The following is a 15,625-nucleotide window of genomic DNA, read 5'->3' on the forward strand; positions in this document are numbered from 1 at the left end:
ATTCCAGGATAGCCAGGGCTACACAGAGAAAAACAAAGCAAAATGTAATACCTGTAAGGTAGGACCAAACTACCTTCCCCCATATGCTGCATGCATATGTCTGTGCCTTCTGGAAGAGCAGCAGACACACCTCTTTCTGAAGGTAACCCTGTGCACACTCTCTCCCTGGCGCCACATCTTCAGGATCCCCAGTAGGTGCAAGAAGAATGTGCGCTGGAGTGAGGAGGCGAGCCGAGCGCATGGGCCCTGGCAGCCGAGGCGGAGGCCAAGAGCACAGGCAGGAGCAAGCACACACCTCCTTCAGTGGATGCAGAGCAGGCCGGGTGGGTAGGTGCAGAGGAGGCGGCAGGGATGTCAGGGAAATGAGCCCACAGGCTGGTTAGCAGGCACTGCCTGCGCCCCTCCCTCGCCTCTCTTTGTGCTGTTTCCTCACAGTCAAATACCAGTGGGCATGTCCCCTTATTGACTCCTCTGGTCACAGTCTTACCCCCTAGCCACAGGAAGTCATTCACCGAGCGCAGGAGCTCCACCGACATGTGGTAGTGTACCAGGGCGTCCTGCAGCATCCCGGCCTGGAGGCACAAGTCCCCAACGTGCTTCCGCATGCGTCCTTGGCACCGCTTCTTATAGTGTCTAGAAGATAAAATTCAAGGGAAACGCCTCGTGACCGCTGCCCCCTCCCCTGGCATGGGGCTGAGCACGATGCAGGCTTCTACCACTAACAAATGCCGAGAAGCCGCCCGCTGGTGTTAGGCTCTAAGGTTGGAAGCCAGCAGCAGTCATTGCCAGTCATGGGAGCTGCAGGGGTCCTGGCCTCAAAGCTGTGCTGCTGCCTCGTGGGTTTTATAAAGTAGTCTGTAGCTGCGATTCCTGCTCCTACTCAGACGGTGCTATAGTAGGAGCCGTCTTCTCAGATAGCTCCAATTTCAACATCATCACAGAGTGTATGTCTCTGCTTTTAAATAAGTCAGTGACTCCCCCCTCCCCCTTTTAACTTCAGCCCTAGGATTATTCCACGGAAAGAGATGTTGTCTATCACTGGCCAGCTATCTGGCTGGGGCTCTCCAAACACTGGCGAGGATGTGGTGTGGACCAATGCACAACACGGAGCAGGCTCACCGTCTGAAAACACTACTAACCCCTGGAATACTAACCAGCTTCAAAGATGCAATTCTTTCATGAGAACAGCAGCTGCATTAAGCAGAAATAATTCTTTTCAAGAAGGAGCCACAGAGGAGTGGGTAAGGTGCCAGCTAAATCAAAGGGACATGTAGTGAAGCCATGCCTAGCCCAACACCATCAGTCGCCCTGGCTCTCAGACTTAGCATCTCTACACTCAATGTTATTAAAACTAAGGCATGCCTACACACGAGTGCAGAGGGGATGGATGCATCGGCTTTTGCTAGCTTACTCCCTGGCCACCAGGATAGCCCTGCTAACAAGCAACACTGCCTTGGGTCTAGCCTCACTACCTGAAGGGGGGGGGGGCGGAAATCACTCTGGGGGCTGGAGATGGCTCAGCCAGCTACCCTTCCTTCTGTTCCCAGCACCCGCACACACGGGAGCACACAATAGCCTGTAACCTCCAGCTCCAGGGGATCCAACATCGTCCTCTCCCTCCACGGGCACTTGCGCATGTGATATACTTCAAAGAAAGGGAAGTACAACAGTGTCAAGTTTGGTTGTTCCTGCTCATGTCCTTCCAGAGTGACCTGTCTCTTGGGGGTTTGGGGTGGGGAAGGGGTGGGTACCACTTCACTACCAAAGAATTCTGCGCTTGTGACAGAGCTTGGGCGCTTAGAAGGGGGGTTGTTTTTTTAAAACTGGCCTGCTTTAAGCTCAGGCATCATGGAGCAGACTCAGTAGAGAGATGGTCGGACCAACCTGAGCCTCGATCCTACTACATCACCCACTAGCTCTGTGATGCTGGACCAATTACTTCAATGCTTAGCGAATGCTCACTCTACAAAAAGGGGCCTGCTGCCCCTACCTTGGGTACCATTGGCAATGGGAGGCACACAGGTGGGGGTGGGGTTGACAGACAGCTGTGCTGGCTTCACACACACACACACACCCTCTCCCCAGAGAGGAGCAGCACAGTAGCTCACACTGCCTTTCCCTGTGAGCTACTACGACCACAGGAACGATCGATCCCACAACTAGCAGAGACCTTCTCCCACTCCTCTATCACCAACTTCCTCGGATCCCCCTCCACCCAGTCTTCCATTTGAGTCCACAGAAGGGACAGGACATTAGCTGGAAATCCCATCCTGCCCCTGCTTGGGGCCCTTCCCTTGAGGACGGCCTTGCCTATCTCCTGTCACTATAGCCACCCAAATTGTTCCCCTCCACATGTGCAACACCTTTAGGACACATGCCAACTGCCCCCAAAAGCCCATATTCCTCATATCCTGCTACTGGGGCTGCCAAAGGGCTCCTCAGATCGGCTCATCTATTTTTAAGGTGCTAGACACACAGCGGGACCTGGCCTGACACATAGCAAGTGCCCAGAGCTGTGTGCCACACTCTTTCGAGGGGGTCTTCACTAAGAAAGGCAGGGTCCTTGTCCCTCACAAGGGAAACCCAGAGGACAGACCAGGACACAGATCTCCGAGGGTCTCTGTGACAAGCCTGCTAGAGTAAACAGATGAGGAGAGCCCAGGACAAGCTATTGTCACATGAATAAATACAGGACCTAGTGAGTGACAGAAAGGCCCTGCAATCATAGTAGGCCCCCACTGCTGTTTCCCTGCAGCATAGCCCCAATTCCCTGAGCTTGTGACAATAATTTCCTTTTGTTCCCAGCCCCTAGAATGGGAGGGAACCTTTCAGCCAAGTCCAGCCTATCTCCATGGAGACAAAGGAAATGAAATAGGAAAGCGTTTGCAGTACATGGAGGCTCAGAGGCAGTGTTCTGTGGCAGCAGGATGCAGAACAAGACCCTTGGCCTCCAGTCAGGAGAACCAGGGGTGGGGCACTAGGTCAGCAAAAGACCATCCTGGCAGGCTGACTTCAGATGCTGAGGGGTCTAGATCTGTGATGCAGATGAATGACAGGCCAGCAGCCTCCTCTGGTGCAGAAGCGAGCTTTCCTGCCTGTCTCGGGGAAGAAAGCCTGCCTGGGAGAGCCTGGGCAGAGCTCTGCAGGCAGAGAGGAATCGTGATCAGTAACACAAGTCTTCACATGCTTAAGACTCAACGAACTAGCTATGTGGAAGGTCGCTGCTTCCTAGCTTAGAAAAGTCACCCTTGAGCCCTCTTAAAGAGAGAGTCTGCTGTCCACTTAGAATGACCTCTGTCCTTTCTGGGGAGAAGCTGCCAAAAAAAAAAAAAAAAGGAATAGGGAATGGACCCCTCAGGGAAAAGCAAACAGAAGGCAGGCAGCTCCCCACAGCAGCTCTGCTCCCCAAGTCTGAGCTGCAGCCCCGCCACCATGCACATCCCACAGCCACAGGTCACCCGCTGCATGCCTGGGGCCAAGCGGGGCTGCACTCTCAGTGCCCCAGGTTAAAAAAAAAACCATGAAAACCTCTGCAGCCACGCGGATGAACCAGCATCTCACACCCTCAAAACAAAAAGGAGTTAGTAAAGGCTTATTTGTCACCAAATACTAAAAGACCAAAAAGGTCTCTGGAGCAAGTATTTTTGACAAACACTAAACACCAAATGGGTTAGGGGCTGAGGAAACCAAAATCTAAAAGGAAGAAATTAACAATCAAAGGACTGCTCGGAACACACAGGGAACTAGGCAGCGGTGTGGGCTTTTGAAGCGATGATGGCGGCGGCGGTGGCGGCGGCGGGAGCAGCACATGAGGGAACTAGCCACGTCTCAGTCGCATGTTCACAGCCTACCTTTTCAGACCCAACAACATACTCACAGGGCGGTAGGATAGAAAACAAAGGAAAGAAAGAAAGAAAAGAAAGAGGGACAAGCAAAATTAGAAACAGACAGGAACAAAAATAACTCCAAGAGCTACACCCTACACGTACTAGCGCCCTGGTGACCTGCCTGTGTGGGACTCGGGTCCGAGTTCACCCAGTGCTAAGAGGGGGGCTTTCTCTGTGGGCACAATCACCTTATTGCTACTGGGACAAACCGGAACTGGCCGTGCGTCTAGACACTTCCCCTCACGCTATAGACGCCAGGTCATTTCGCTCTGGACATGCATGCATGCCACCAGGAGGAGCAGGCAAATGTGAGGCTCTGTCCAGGCCCCAGAGCATCTCAGAAAACAGACTACGGGGTTGTGATGGAGACAGCTGGATGCACTGGACTGTGGTTTCCCAGCATCATTACCTCACTCAGACCCGAAGTCTACCTGAGTCTGGGCTTTGGAGTGAGCATGTCTGGGACATCAGCTCTGATTCTGTAGCCATCCGGCCTTCTAACCTTTTCTTCTAGAAAGGCAGGCCAGGGAATTGCAGGCCTGCTGCAAAGGTGAAGGAGACTGGACTGGAGACACAGCACCAAATGCTTCAGTTCAGGTGAGACATGAAGATTCCCCCCAGACCTTGCCAAATACCACAGGCTGTGTGACCGGGCTGCTCTCTGCTTCCAACCCAGGGGGCTGCCCTTGGCCTAGGCTCAATTCCATGACATTCTCATGTCAGACTCACCACCAAACAGAAAGTTGCTACGTGACTCTAGATAACTCCAGAAACATATTACTTTGCAGCACCCACTCTGTAGCAGGCACATTATGTCGTTTGAGCCTCGCTGGAGATCATGATCTGAATTCCACAGAGGAAACAGGACAGACTCGATTCTTTGGACTCCTGCCTGAGAGCATCACACCTTGAAGTGATGCTGCTGCACAGAGCTCTCCCTGAGGAAAGGGACCCTCTAGGCAAAGGCTGCCGTCTTGTATATATCTCATCTCTTCCGCTGGCAGCCAGTGGCAAGATGGCAACATGGGCAGAGAGGGCTTTGAGCACAAGAAATTGCCTGAAGATAAGTCCGTAATGGTGAGCTGAGGAAATGCAGGGAACGTGGCTAGAGGTCAAGCCCACAGTCCTTGTCCCGCTCCATCCTGGAATGCAGAGCATGTGGACACTGCCACATACATAGGTGGCTCTTTGGGGGCAACTAGGTGGTGTTTCTGACCTCCTGCAGCTCTGAGATAAAGCAGAGACCTGGGACCTGCAGAGTGCCTGGCCTGGGAGTCAGAGAACTGGCTCTACGCCAGAACCCAGCAGTCACCTGCCCAACTTCAGTGTCTCACCTGTGCACTCGAGCAGAACTAACAGAAGACACAGCAGCCCCGGAGGCCAGTTCCAGTGTCTAGTTGCCACATAGTTTGCTTTCACTTGGTGGTGGTGGGGTGGGGGGTAGGTTTGATGGAGCTCAGAAGGGCCTCAAACTCACTATGTAGCCTGATCTTGTTTTAAGATCCCGAACCCTCGGCCACCCGAGAGCTGGGATTACAGGTGTGAGCCACCAGGCCCTGCTCCAGCAGCCACGTGTCTCAAAGTAGAAGAATCAGGGCCACAGATGTGGCTCAGGTGATAGAGTGCTTGCCTTAGCCTGGAGAAGATTTCCAGCACAGCATTAAAACAGGTTGGGTAAGGCAGTGCTCACCTATAATTCTATTAGCACTTTCGAGGTGATGGCAGGAGGAACAGAAATTCAAGGTCGCCCTCAGATACATAAACCTGGGCCATCTGATACATGTCTCAAAAAGAAAATAACAAAATAAAAACAGCTGAAATAAATGTTAACATTGTTTCCAATCTAACACAGGACAATGCAAAAACTATTCCTGATCCCTGATCTGCTTTATGATCTTTTTCTTTTTCTTTTTTTTTTTTTGGTTTTTCGAGACAGGGTTTCTCTGTGTAGACCTGGCTGTCCTGGAACTCACTCTGTAGACCAGGCTGGCCTCAAACTCAAAAATCTGCCTGCCTGGGCCTCCCAAGTGCTGGGATTACAGGCGTGCGCCACCACGCCCAGCTTTTTCTTTTTCTTTTTTAGTATGTGCTATATGTTTTACACACACAGCTCATCCCAGCTCATGGAGGCCTGGTTCCACAGGCAGTGACGGCTGCAGAAGCCCTACCATGGGATTTGTGACACCCAGGAGTGTATGTACTGACCCCTAAGGGTCACTTCTTTAGTGGCCAACGGCCCAGCCTTGAGCTATCTCGCTGAAGCAGGCTCTTGCAGCGCTTTTGCCTGCTTTGTAAGGAGGGGCCAAGCCCAGTTCTTCTAGGTCAACCATTCCTACATAAACTTACCTGCTATCCGTGTCTAGTCCCACGAAGTCCTTTTTCTCAAAGGGGACACAGAGAAGAGGGATCTTGTCCCCGGACTTGTCGGTGGCTCTGTCGAGGCGCTTAGACTCCAACACGATGAAAAGGGACTCGATGAAGTCTTCGATGCGCTTCTCCACCGAATCACAGTCATCGTAGTTGGGATAGAAGGCCACATCCGGGCGCGGCTGCTCGGCCACATCACCCTGCAGCCCGAACACGAAGAGGCGGGAATCGTAGAGTGTGGAGCCGTAGATCTCCTTCTGCACGTGGAACTTCTCGAAGGTCTGCGGCCAGTCTTTGGGCGAGAAGCAGTCGGTGATGGTAATGAGGCCCACCACCTTGCGGTGCGTCTGGAAGTCGCCCCACTCATTGTTCTCGGGTGGGTAGTGGTGCCGATAGCGGATGAAGAGTGCGCGCTGCGAATCGCGCACACTGAGCTGGCTCACCGAGCAGATCCGCTTGTAGATCCTGAAGAAGTTCTCCTCGGAGACAATGCCCACAGCCTGGACGACCACCAGGAGGGTCTGGTGGTCCTCTGCGCACTGCATGTAGTCGGGGACGCTCATCCTGACGGCCTGTCCAAAGAGAAAAGAGTTCTATGACAGACGTCTCTGCCTTGCAGAACTCACATTGACACCATCAGCAGTGGTAGACTCTTTATCCTCCCAGGCAACCCCGGATATCACTCTGGGGGGCCCACGAGTGATTAACACAGTACCCCACAATGCTACTTATCCCTTCTGTGAGAAACAGGAGTTGAAACTAACCATGGGTCAAATATACCAGCATTAGCGAGCTTTTTCCAGAGAGCTTTTCCCAGAGACCAAATTTGAAGAAATAGGAGTCTCTTCACGTCACTATCCCAACTCTATCAGACCCCTCCGTTTAATATGTAAACCCAACACACTTCTGATTAGAAGTCCTATCAGGCATCTAACAGTGAAACAAGTTATTTATAGGCAAGAGTAGCTAAGAAACTCCTGATATGCTTCCACGGAGAGCTTATATATTCCTCAGGAGAGCAAGACCAGGAAGAACTGCTAATGAGAATGTGGTCTCTCTACAGCATGACAAAATATGACCCATGCATGGCTCTCAGGAGACCAGAATGTCAGGTCATGAGTTCCTGGTGAGCCTGGACTACACAGTCATAGCTTATCTTTTAAAAAAAAAAAAGAAAAAAGAAAAGAAAAGAAAAGAAAAGAAAAGTGCTTCTAATGCCAGCCTCTTACAAGGCAGTACCTGGCAGTTCTCTGTGAGTTCAAATCTAGCCTAGTATACCAAGTAAGTTTCAAGCCAGCCAGAGCTGCATAGTGAGTCCCCCATCTCAAAAAGAATATTTGTAAAAAATAAAAATAAAAAAGAATGACAAAGGAGCTGGAAAGACGGCCCAGTAGTCAAGAATAATACTGTTCTTCTTGGGGTTGCAGATTTCAGTACCCAGCATCCTTACCAGGCTGTTGACAACTACCCGTCATCCCGGCTCCAGTGACTTTATCACCCTCTTCCCCGTTCTAAGGGCACTGCAGTTACATGCAATTCCCACACACGGACACAAAAATAAACAAAGTATAACAAAAAAAATGTCCTAATTTGACTGACTGACTGACGACCATTGCCAGCCTGGAAACACCGGCTGGAGAACCGAGGAGCTGGACAGGAACCATGACTCAACGGAGCTGGAAAAATAAAAAGAGCTGGGCGTGGCAGTGCACACTTCTAATCCTGGACTCAAGGCAGAGGCAGGCAGATCTCCGAGTCTGTGGCCAGCCTGGTCTTCATAGTGAGTTTCCAGGACAGCTAGGGTTATGGAGAGAAAGACCCTGCTTCAAAAATACATGAACCTAAGATTTGCCACTTTTAAGCATATAGTTCCAACAACATGAGGATTATTCAGTGTTGTACAATGTCACCATCATCCATTTCCAGAACATTCCATCTTATCATTCTGAAACTCTGTACCTACTGACAACTAACTCTCCATTCCCCACCCCCAGCCCCACCACACCCTCACCCCCAATCCCTGGCAAGGATCAGCGATGAAGAGAGATTGCTAAAAGATATGGGTATTCTTTCTTAGTAATGAAAAGTGGTTCTGAAATGGTTCTGGAATAGAATAGTTGCATGACTGTGAAAATACCAGAACCCCTGGACTGTACAAGGGTGTCTAGGGACAGAGCAGGATCTTGTTAGGAAAGTGCTCTCCCAATCAGCCTTTGCTCCTGACTGAGTCTCCTTGCTCAAGCTGGCCTTGAACTGGCAATCCTCCTGGGCAGGATGAGTCCCATGCTGGACTGTTTTCTTTTGTTTTGTTTTGTTTTTAAAGATTAAGTTTCTTGACAATTATCTCCCCACGACCACCATCCCACTAATAGTCTACCATTTAAAACAATTTAAAAAGAAAACCAAAGAGCTGGAGAGATGGCTCAGTGGTTAAGAGCACTGACTGCTCTACCAAAGATCCTGAGTTCGAATCCCAGCAACCACATGGTGGCTCCCAACCATCCGTAAAGAGATCTGACGCCCTCTTCTGGTGCTGTCTAAAGACAGCTACAGTGTACTTAGATATAATAATAAATAAATCTTTTTTTAAAAAGCTTAAAGAAAACCAAACCTCACCGGGAATTCTTCAGGATTATTCCTAGGTTTCCAACATCATACCCAGGTGCTACTGTTTGGTAATAACAGACAAGGCAGATGAGGAAGCAACCGTGCCTCCTTAACTCTGCAAAGTCACTGCTTTTAAAGGGGGTGTGTCGGGCTCATACTTTTTCCCTGAATTCAACGGAGCCTGGTTTCAGCTCCCTTAAAGGCCACTGACACCAGAAAGCTCTGCTTAACAATGTAACAATAAGGTATATAACAGAGAGGCGAGATCAAAGGCCAGTGCAAAGTGACACTTCTCCCAAGCTGTCACTGTCGGCAAACTGGAGTTTACAGCGCAAAGATCTCATTCCAGGGAAACTGCAAATTGGGATGGGCCGCTAGGGATAGTGCACCCAGTTCCCGGCGCAGAATTGTGGGCGAGGGGCGTGGCGCAAGGCGCTCAGTGCAGCCCAATTGCCAGGTTCCAGAACCAGAAAAGAGGAGGGACTTCGAGGCAGACAGCCTGGCCAGCCAGGAGGTGCAGATGCAGACCATCCTGGACAGGTGTACGCAGATCCTTCAGGTGCGCACACTGCACCCCAGGGGTAGGTGGGCGCCAAACGACTGGCAACAGGGTAGCAAGCAGTCCCGGGTTGGGCAGGGGACCTGGGCAGACAAGGGGACCTGACAGGCAGAGGACCAGGCAAGCAGGGGAGGCATGGGGAGGCAGGGGACACAGACAAGCAGAGGACCCGGGCAGGTGCAGACCGAGCTAAGCCCCCAGCCAGCCCCTCCGGCCAGGAACCCCAACGCGCCGCCCTAGCCGGGCACTTACACAGCGCAGCAGCCCCAAGCAGGAGCCGAGGCCTGGAGGGCAGCGGGACTGAGCAACCTGGAACCTCCGAACCACCGGCCGAGCCGGCGCAGCTCCTGCGCGTGCGCAAGTCGTGTTCCGGCTTACGATCTGCCCCGGGTTTTCCCGAAGACCTGGAACCTGAGAGGGAGGCGGAGAAGAGGGAGGAGGGATAAGAGAGAGGAGGAGAAAGAAGAAAGGGTGGTACTGGAAGACGCTGGAGTGAAAAACGAATAGTAGAAAGAGAAGGAAGTGGAGGACGCTGGGGAGGGAGCAGGATGGAACGGGAGATGGGAGGAGCCGGAGGTGGGGCGAAGAGCGCGGAAACCTTTGCTGGGGGGAGGTGCCTACGTGGGAACCGCCAGTCACAGACTCCAGGCTGGATTTGCATTTCCCTGGCGACACCTAGGCGAGACCACTAGCTGTCACCCGACCCCGCGCGCGTGCGCGGACACACACACACACGCGCGCGCACACACACACACACACACACACACAGTATAGAGGTTACAGTGTGCATACAGAACAGTGGCTCCAGAAAAAGAAAGAAGGAGAGACTCCATTATGTGCTCATAGTATTTTGATTGAAGTTGTTCTACCATATGCAGGCATTTCTTTTCAATTAAAAATGCATTGAGAAATAGTAATGGTTGCCTGGTGGTGGTGGAACATGCCTTTAATCCCAGCAGAGGAAGAGAATCTCAGTGAGTTCGAGGCTAGCCTGTTACATAGAGAAATCCTGCCTGGAAAAAACAACAACAATAGTAATAGAAAAACCAGAGTGGGCCCCTCAACAAGAACAAGGGAAGAGTGGTCTGAGTCAACAATTGCTTTAAGCTAGCAAACATTTATTTGCTCTATATCCATGCTATTTTATCCCTCCTCCTCCTTGTTTTTTTTTAAGATTTATTTATTGATTATATGTAAATACACTGTAGCTATCTTCAGACACCCCCAGAAGAGGGCATCAGATCTCATTACAGATAGTTTCGAGTCACCATGTGGTTGCTGGGATTTGAACTCAGAACCTTCATAAGAGCAGTCAGTGCTCTTAACTGCTGAGCCATCTCTCCAGCCCCCTTGTTTTGTTTTTTTAGACAGGGCTTCTCTGTATATCCCTGTCTGTCCTCCAACTTGCTTTGTAGACCAGGCTGGCTTCAAACTCACATAGAGGCGCCTGTTTCTGCCTCCCAAGTGCTAGGACTGAAGGTGTGTGCCACTATGCCCAGCTATAACTTATTTTATATTCATATTTTTAATACAATAATACACTAATCTTGTCTCAGCCAGTGGAAGAGTGGAAACTCAATTGGTATTTGGTTTGTGATTGTGTTCAGGTTCGTGTGTGTGTGTGTGTGTGTGTGTGTGTGTGTGTGTGATGGAGGTCTGTGTGCCAACAGGCTCATGCTTAGCACTTACCCATCACATACCCTCAAAGCAGAGCCATGCTGCACACGGGTTCAGAAAAGATGCACCACTTGGCTAGGAGCAAATAAGGGACTAGTGCTATTTAAGGATTTCAATCCAGGGCTTGTCCAACTCCTCCGAAGTTCTTTTCTGTTTTAACTCCTCTATAAATAGATAAGACGGGCAAATTGAAAAACCAAGTGGGAAGCTGGCAATAGGAAACGTTGCTTATTTTTGTGCATCCTTTCCCTGCTTCTGATGTACCCACTGTGTTCTTTCACTGCCGCAGCACCTATGTGGGGTTGGGAGCACCATTGTGGAACAGAAGACAAATAGTAAGTAGGAATAAGGTTGGCCTAGAAAAAGCCTGAGGCCACCATGCTGGAGGGTCCAGGAGTCCTTTACTATCTGTAACATTTCCCAAGTGTCTCCTCTGATGCCTGGGAATTCAAAAATTCATAAAGACGCCTGTAGAACATTTATGGACAGTTTAAGTGGGCAAAGTCTTCTAAAATAGTCAGCACTATGAGGAACAAACATCCTTGCCCAAATTCAAACTAGACTTGGAGACAAAGAGTGCAGAATACTCTAGGGTGCATTGCACAGTATTACCCAAATGTTGTCTAGGTTTTGGTTTTAATTTTTGGTTTTACTGTTGTTGTCATTGTTGTTGTTGGATTTTTTTAATTATTTGTTTTATTTTGTTCTGTTTCATTTGGTTGGTTGGTTTTTGGTTCTTTGAGACAGGGTTTCTCTGTATAGCCCTGGCTGTCCCGGAACTCACTCTGTAGACAAGGCTGGCCTCGAACTCAGTGATGCACCTGCCTTTGCCTCCCAAGTGCTGGGATTACAGGCATGAGCCACCACTGCCTGGCTTTGTTTTTGTTTTAAAGACAGACTTTGTAAGGCAAAGTAAGCACAGCCATCTTGCCTTGGCTATACTGGAATTTGCTATGGAGACCAAGCTGGCCTCGATCTCACAGAGATCCCCTTGCCTCTGCCTTCTTAGTGCTGGGGTTAAAGGCACGTGCCCCCACACCTGACCTTCATTACTTTCTTATAGGTAACTTTCCTTCTCTTCCTCTTTTCAGTTCACATCTCACAACAAAGACTTTCTCACTGACCTTTTCCCACCCCAGTATCATATGACTTGGGGGCCCTCCAGATGCATGGAGTTCGACAGTACGCAGACTGCCTCTGATGTTTTCACCCTGGGCTTCCTGTTTGGGAGGAGGGGAGGTCTCTTGAAAGCCCTCAACAAGAGGATACCAGCTGCTTCTCTATTCTTAAGGGTTAGCCTCTCTAAGGCACTTTTCACCTTGAAAGTGGGACCACCCCCACTTTATATACACAGTACTTTCACCCCCATATCCACACCAGGTCCCAGGAGAGTGTTGAATAGAGGTGGAGGCTTTGATGGCGCCTGTTTCTCTTAACTGGGCCTGCAGTACCAAGTGATGACAGACTGAGTGGCTTAAACTGCGGTGTTTACTGATCAGTTGTGGAGGCTAAAGGTGGGCGGGTAGGACACCAGCAAAGTGAGATTGTCGCCGGGCACTTGCTAGGATTGAAATGTACCCTTGCAGGGAAGATTGTCCACCTTTGATACATGTAGAATGCCTATGGCAATTTGATGACATTGTTTAAGAAGGACTGGGTCTTAACTTACAATGTGCAAAAGGAAGACGGGACTTGTTACTAGGAACTACAAAGACCAATCATCAATTTTTGCTATGTTTTATGAAGAAATGCTTAAATATGTGCAGCATATTCATTCTCTTACAGAAAAGACCTTGAAAGTTTAGTACACCATTGTAGTAAATAATATTAAATTCTTTGTCCACACGGATACTGAAGACAAGAAAAAAGAAGCCTGGCAGTGGTGGCAAATCCATGGGAGGCAGAGGCAGGTGGATTTCTGAGTTTGAGGCCAGCCTGGTCTACAGAGTGAGTTCCAGGACAGCCAGGGCTATACAGAGAAAGCCTTTCTCAAAAGAAAACAAAAACAAAAAGAAAAAAGAAATATACCCCAAAGACCTTTGTGTTAATCCTCGCCATGAGGGACTGAGGGGAAGGAAACGCCCTCAGTGATTAGAGGTGGTTCCTTTAGGAGTTGATTAGGATTAAGATCCTTGGTGTGATTAGGATTAAATACTGGTGACATTGTAAGAAGAGGGGGAGAAGACTGACAGATAGACACAGATGCAAGCACACTCCCAGTCTAGTATGGTGCTCTGTGCCACGTGGAATACTGCCAGAGGGAGCCCCTTGACCTTGTCCCCTACGGTACCTAAGGCAAGCCTCTATTCTTATAATTTATCTATGTGTGGGTATTATGCCAGCTGCAGCGTTAAAGTGCTGGTAGGACCCTTCTCTGGGTTTCAGACTGCCAGCATCTTGTGTCTCCCTAGTGGACTGATTCAGCTAGCTCCCTTGCCTCTTTGAAGGACACGAATCCCACCGGTGAGGTCAGAGCCCTTCTGAACTCATCAACCTCCCAAAGACCAGCCCTCCTAAACCCACCCCATAGGGAATTAGGCTCAACATAGGAATTTGGGGAGAACGTGTTCAGGCCATAGCAAGATTTATCAGAAAACTCTGCAGTACCCTGGGGATATTGCTCAGTGGAGCAATCCTAGACCCTGTCTGGGGAGAAGACAAGGGTGCCAAAGAAAGAAGGAAAGAAATAAGAAAAGAGACAGACAGATGATCCTAGAATACACGGGAAGGGAAACTGATCCCCAGAAGCTGTCCTCTGACCTCCATTCAGGCTTCAGGGTATATGTGTGCCCACACACACATTCATGCCATACACACACAATAAGAATAATAAACTATTTTTTTATTTTGGTTTTTTCGAGACAGGGTTTCTCTGTATAGCCCTGGCTGTCCTGGAACTCACTCTGTAGACCAGGCTGGCCTCGAATTCAGAAATCCGCCTGCCTCTGCCTCCCAGAGTGCTGGGCTTACAGGCGTGCACCACCACCACCCGGCTTAATAAACTATTTTTAAAAAGAAAAAAAAAGGCAGAACTGAAGTGCATGCCTTAATGTCACCATCTACTAAATGAGGGCGATTGCTCCATAGGGCTGTTACTAAAGTGGACTAAACAAAATAAAACATAAGAAATTAATTTGACACAATGCAAACTGAGGCACACATTCCCTAGATAGTTCTACAATAAAGTGACAATATATCTTTATTTGTCTGGAACAATCTCAGATTACCCTGGCTAAGAGTATTCTAATCAGGTGATGAGACCACCTCATGTTGAATAAAAACTGTCAGCTCTCTGTCTGGCTTCTGTCTCCTGCTTAACCACATTGCCACCTCTCATCTGGGCTTTCTAGTTCATAGGCCAAGGAGGGAAGATTTTATTTAACTGCCATATTCATTCAGCATTATCAAGAAGGCCCTTGGTTAGACTTTCACAACTCTTCCCTCAAAATACTGCAGTGATGAGCTGGAGAGATGGCTCTGTTTCACAAGCATGAAGACCTGAGTTGGATCTAGCACCCACCTCAAAAATAGGCAGGATGGAGTGTGTCTGTAATCCCAGCACTGGGGATTCAGACGCAGAAAGATCCCAAGGGCTATTAAGCTGAGTAGCTTCACCAAACTAAACTGATGAACTCAAGGTTCACCAAGAGACCTGAAAACATAAGGTAGCAAAAGATTGATTTCTGGCCTCTATACACAGAAGTGCCTACAGAAACACAATCACACATTATACTGAAGACACACATAACACAATGGTGTGGTTACCATTTATTGAACTCCTACCTGATTGTGTGCAGTGAATGAGCTCATTAAACTCCCTGTGTCCCAGTAAGGCAGGTCATTCTCATTAAATACTCTTTATGATTCTTCTTCCATGTGGAGAAACTGAGAAATAAAATACAAGAATACGACTTTAAATTACACTGGTTTTCCTGTCAATATGTTGGATGGAAAGAAGCCACAATTTTTAGTTTTATTTACTAACTCCATCTTTAGAATTATTCAGATTCTATAAACTCCCTTAAAGTCCTTGATTCCCTTAAAGTCAACACTTAGCAGATCCCAAATGGGATAGGAACTCCACAGGAAGACCAACAGATTCAACTAACCTAGGCCCTTGGGGTTCTCAAATACTTCACCACCAACCAAGAAGCATACACCGGCTGGACCTAGGCCTCCCTGCCCATATGTAGCAGATGTGCAGTTCAGTCTTCATGTGAGTCCTGAACAACTGGAACAGGTGCTATCCCCAAAACTGTTCCTGTCTGTAGGATATGTTCTTCTCACCGGGCTGCCTTGTCTGGCCTCAGTGGGAGAAGATGTGCCTAGCCCCCAAGAAACTTAAAATGCCAGGGTAGGAGGATACCCAGGGGGACCTCCACCTCAGGGGAGAAGAGGAGGAAGAATGGGAGGAAGAATTGTGGGGATGACCAGGAGATGGGGCAGTGGGATGTTAAGTGAATAAATAATTTTTTTAAAGTCAACACTTTAGTGTCTGGATAAATGATTCAGTGGTTAAGAGCACATT

At 49.1% G+C, this 15,625-nt stretch overlaps 1 protein-coding gene across 1 annotated transcript in view; it reads right to left on the minus strand.

The window, feature by feature from the left end:
- Trappc9 (trafficking protein particle complex subunit 9) overlaps positions 1-9,981 on the minus strand; it is a 483,396-nt gene extending 473,415 nt beyond the window's left edge. The window contains 3 exon segments of the mRNA XM_052161564.1: positions 488-633; positions 6,234-6,826; positions 9,673-9,981. Of these exon segments, the coding sequence (XP_052017524.1) occupies positions 488-633; positions 6,234-6,817 (730 nt within the window). The 5' untranslated portion in view covers positions 6,818-6,826; positions 9,673-9,981.
- Between the last annotated feature and the right edge of the window lie 5,644 nt (positions 9,982-15,625).

Source organism: Apodemus sylvaticus, chromosome 17, assembly GCF_947179515.1.
Source record: "Apodemus sylvaticus chromosome 17, mApoSyl1.1, whole genome shotgun sequence".
Classification (NCBI taxonomy): Eukaryota; Metazoa; Chordata; class Mammalia; order Rodentia; family Muridae; genus Apodemus; species Apodemus sylvaticus.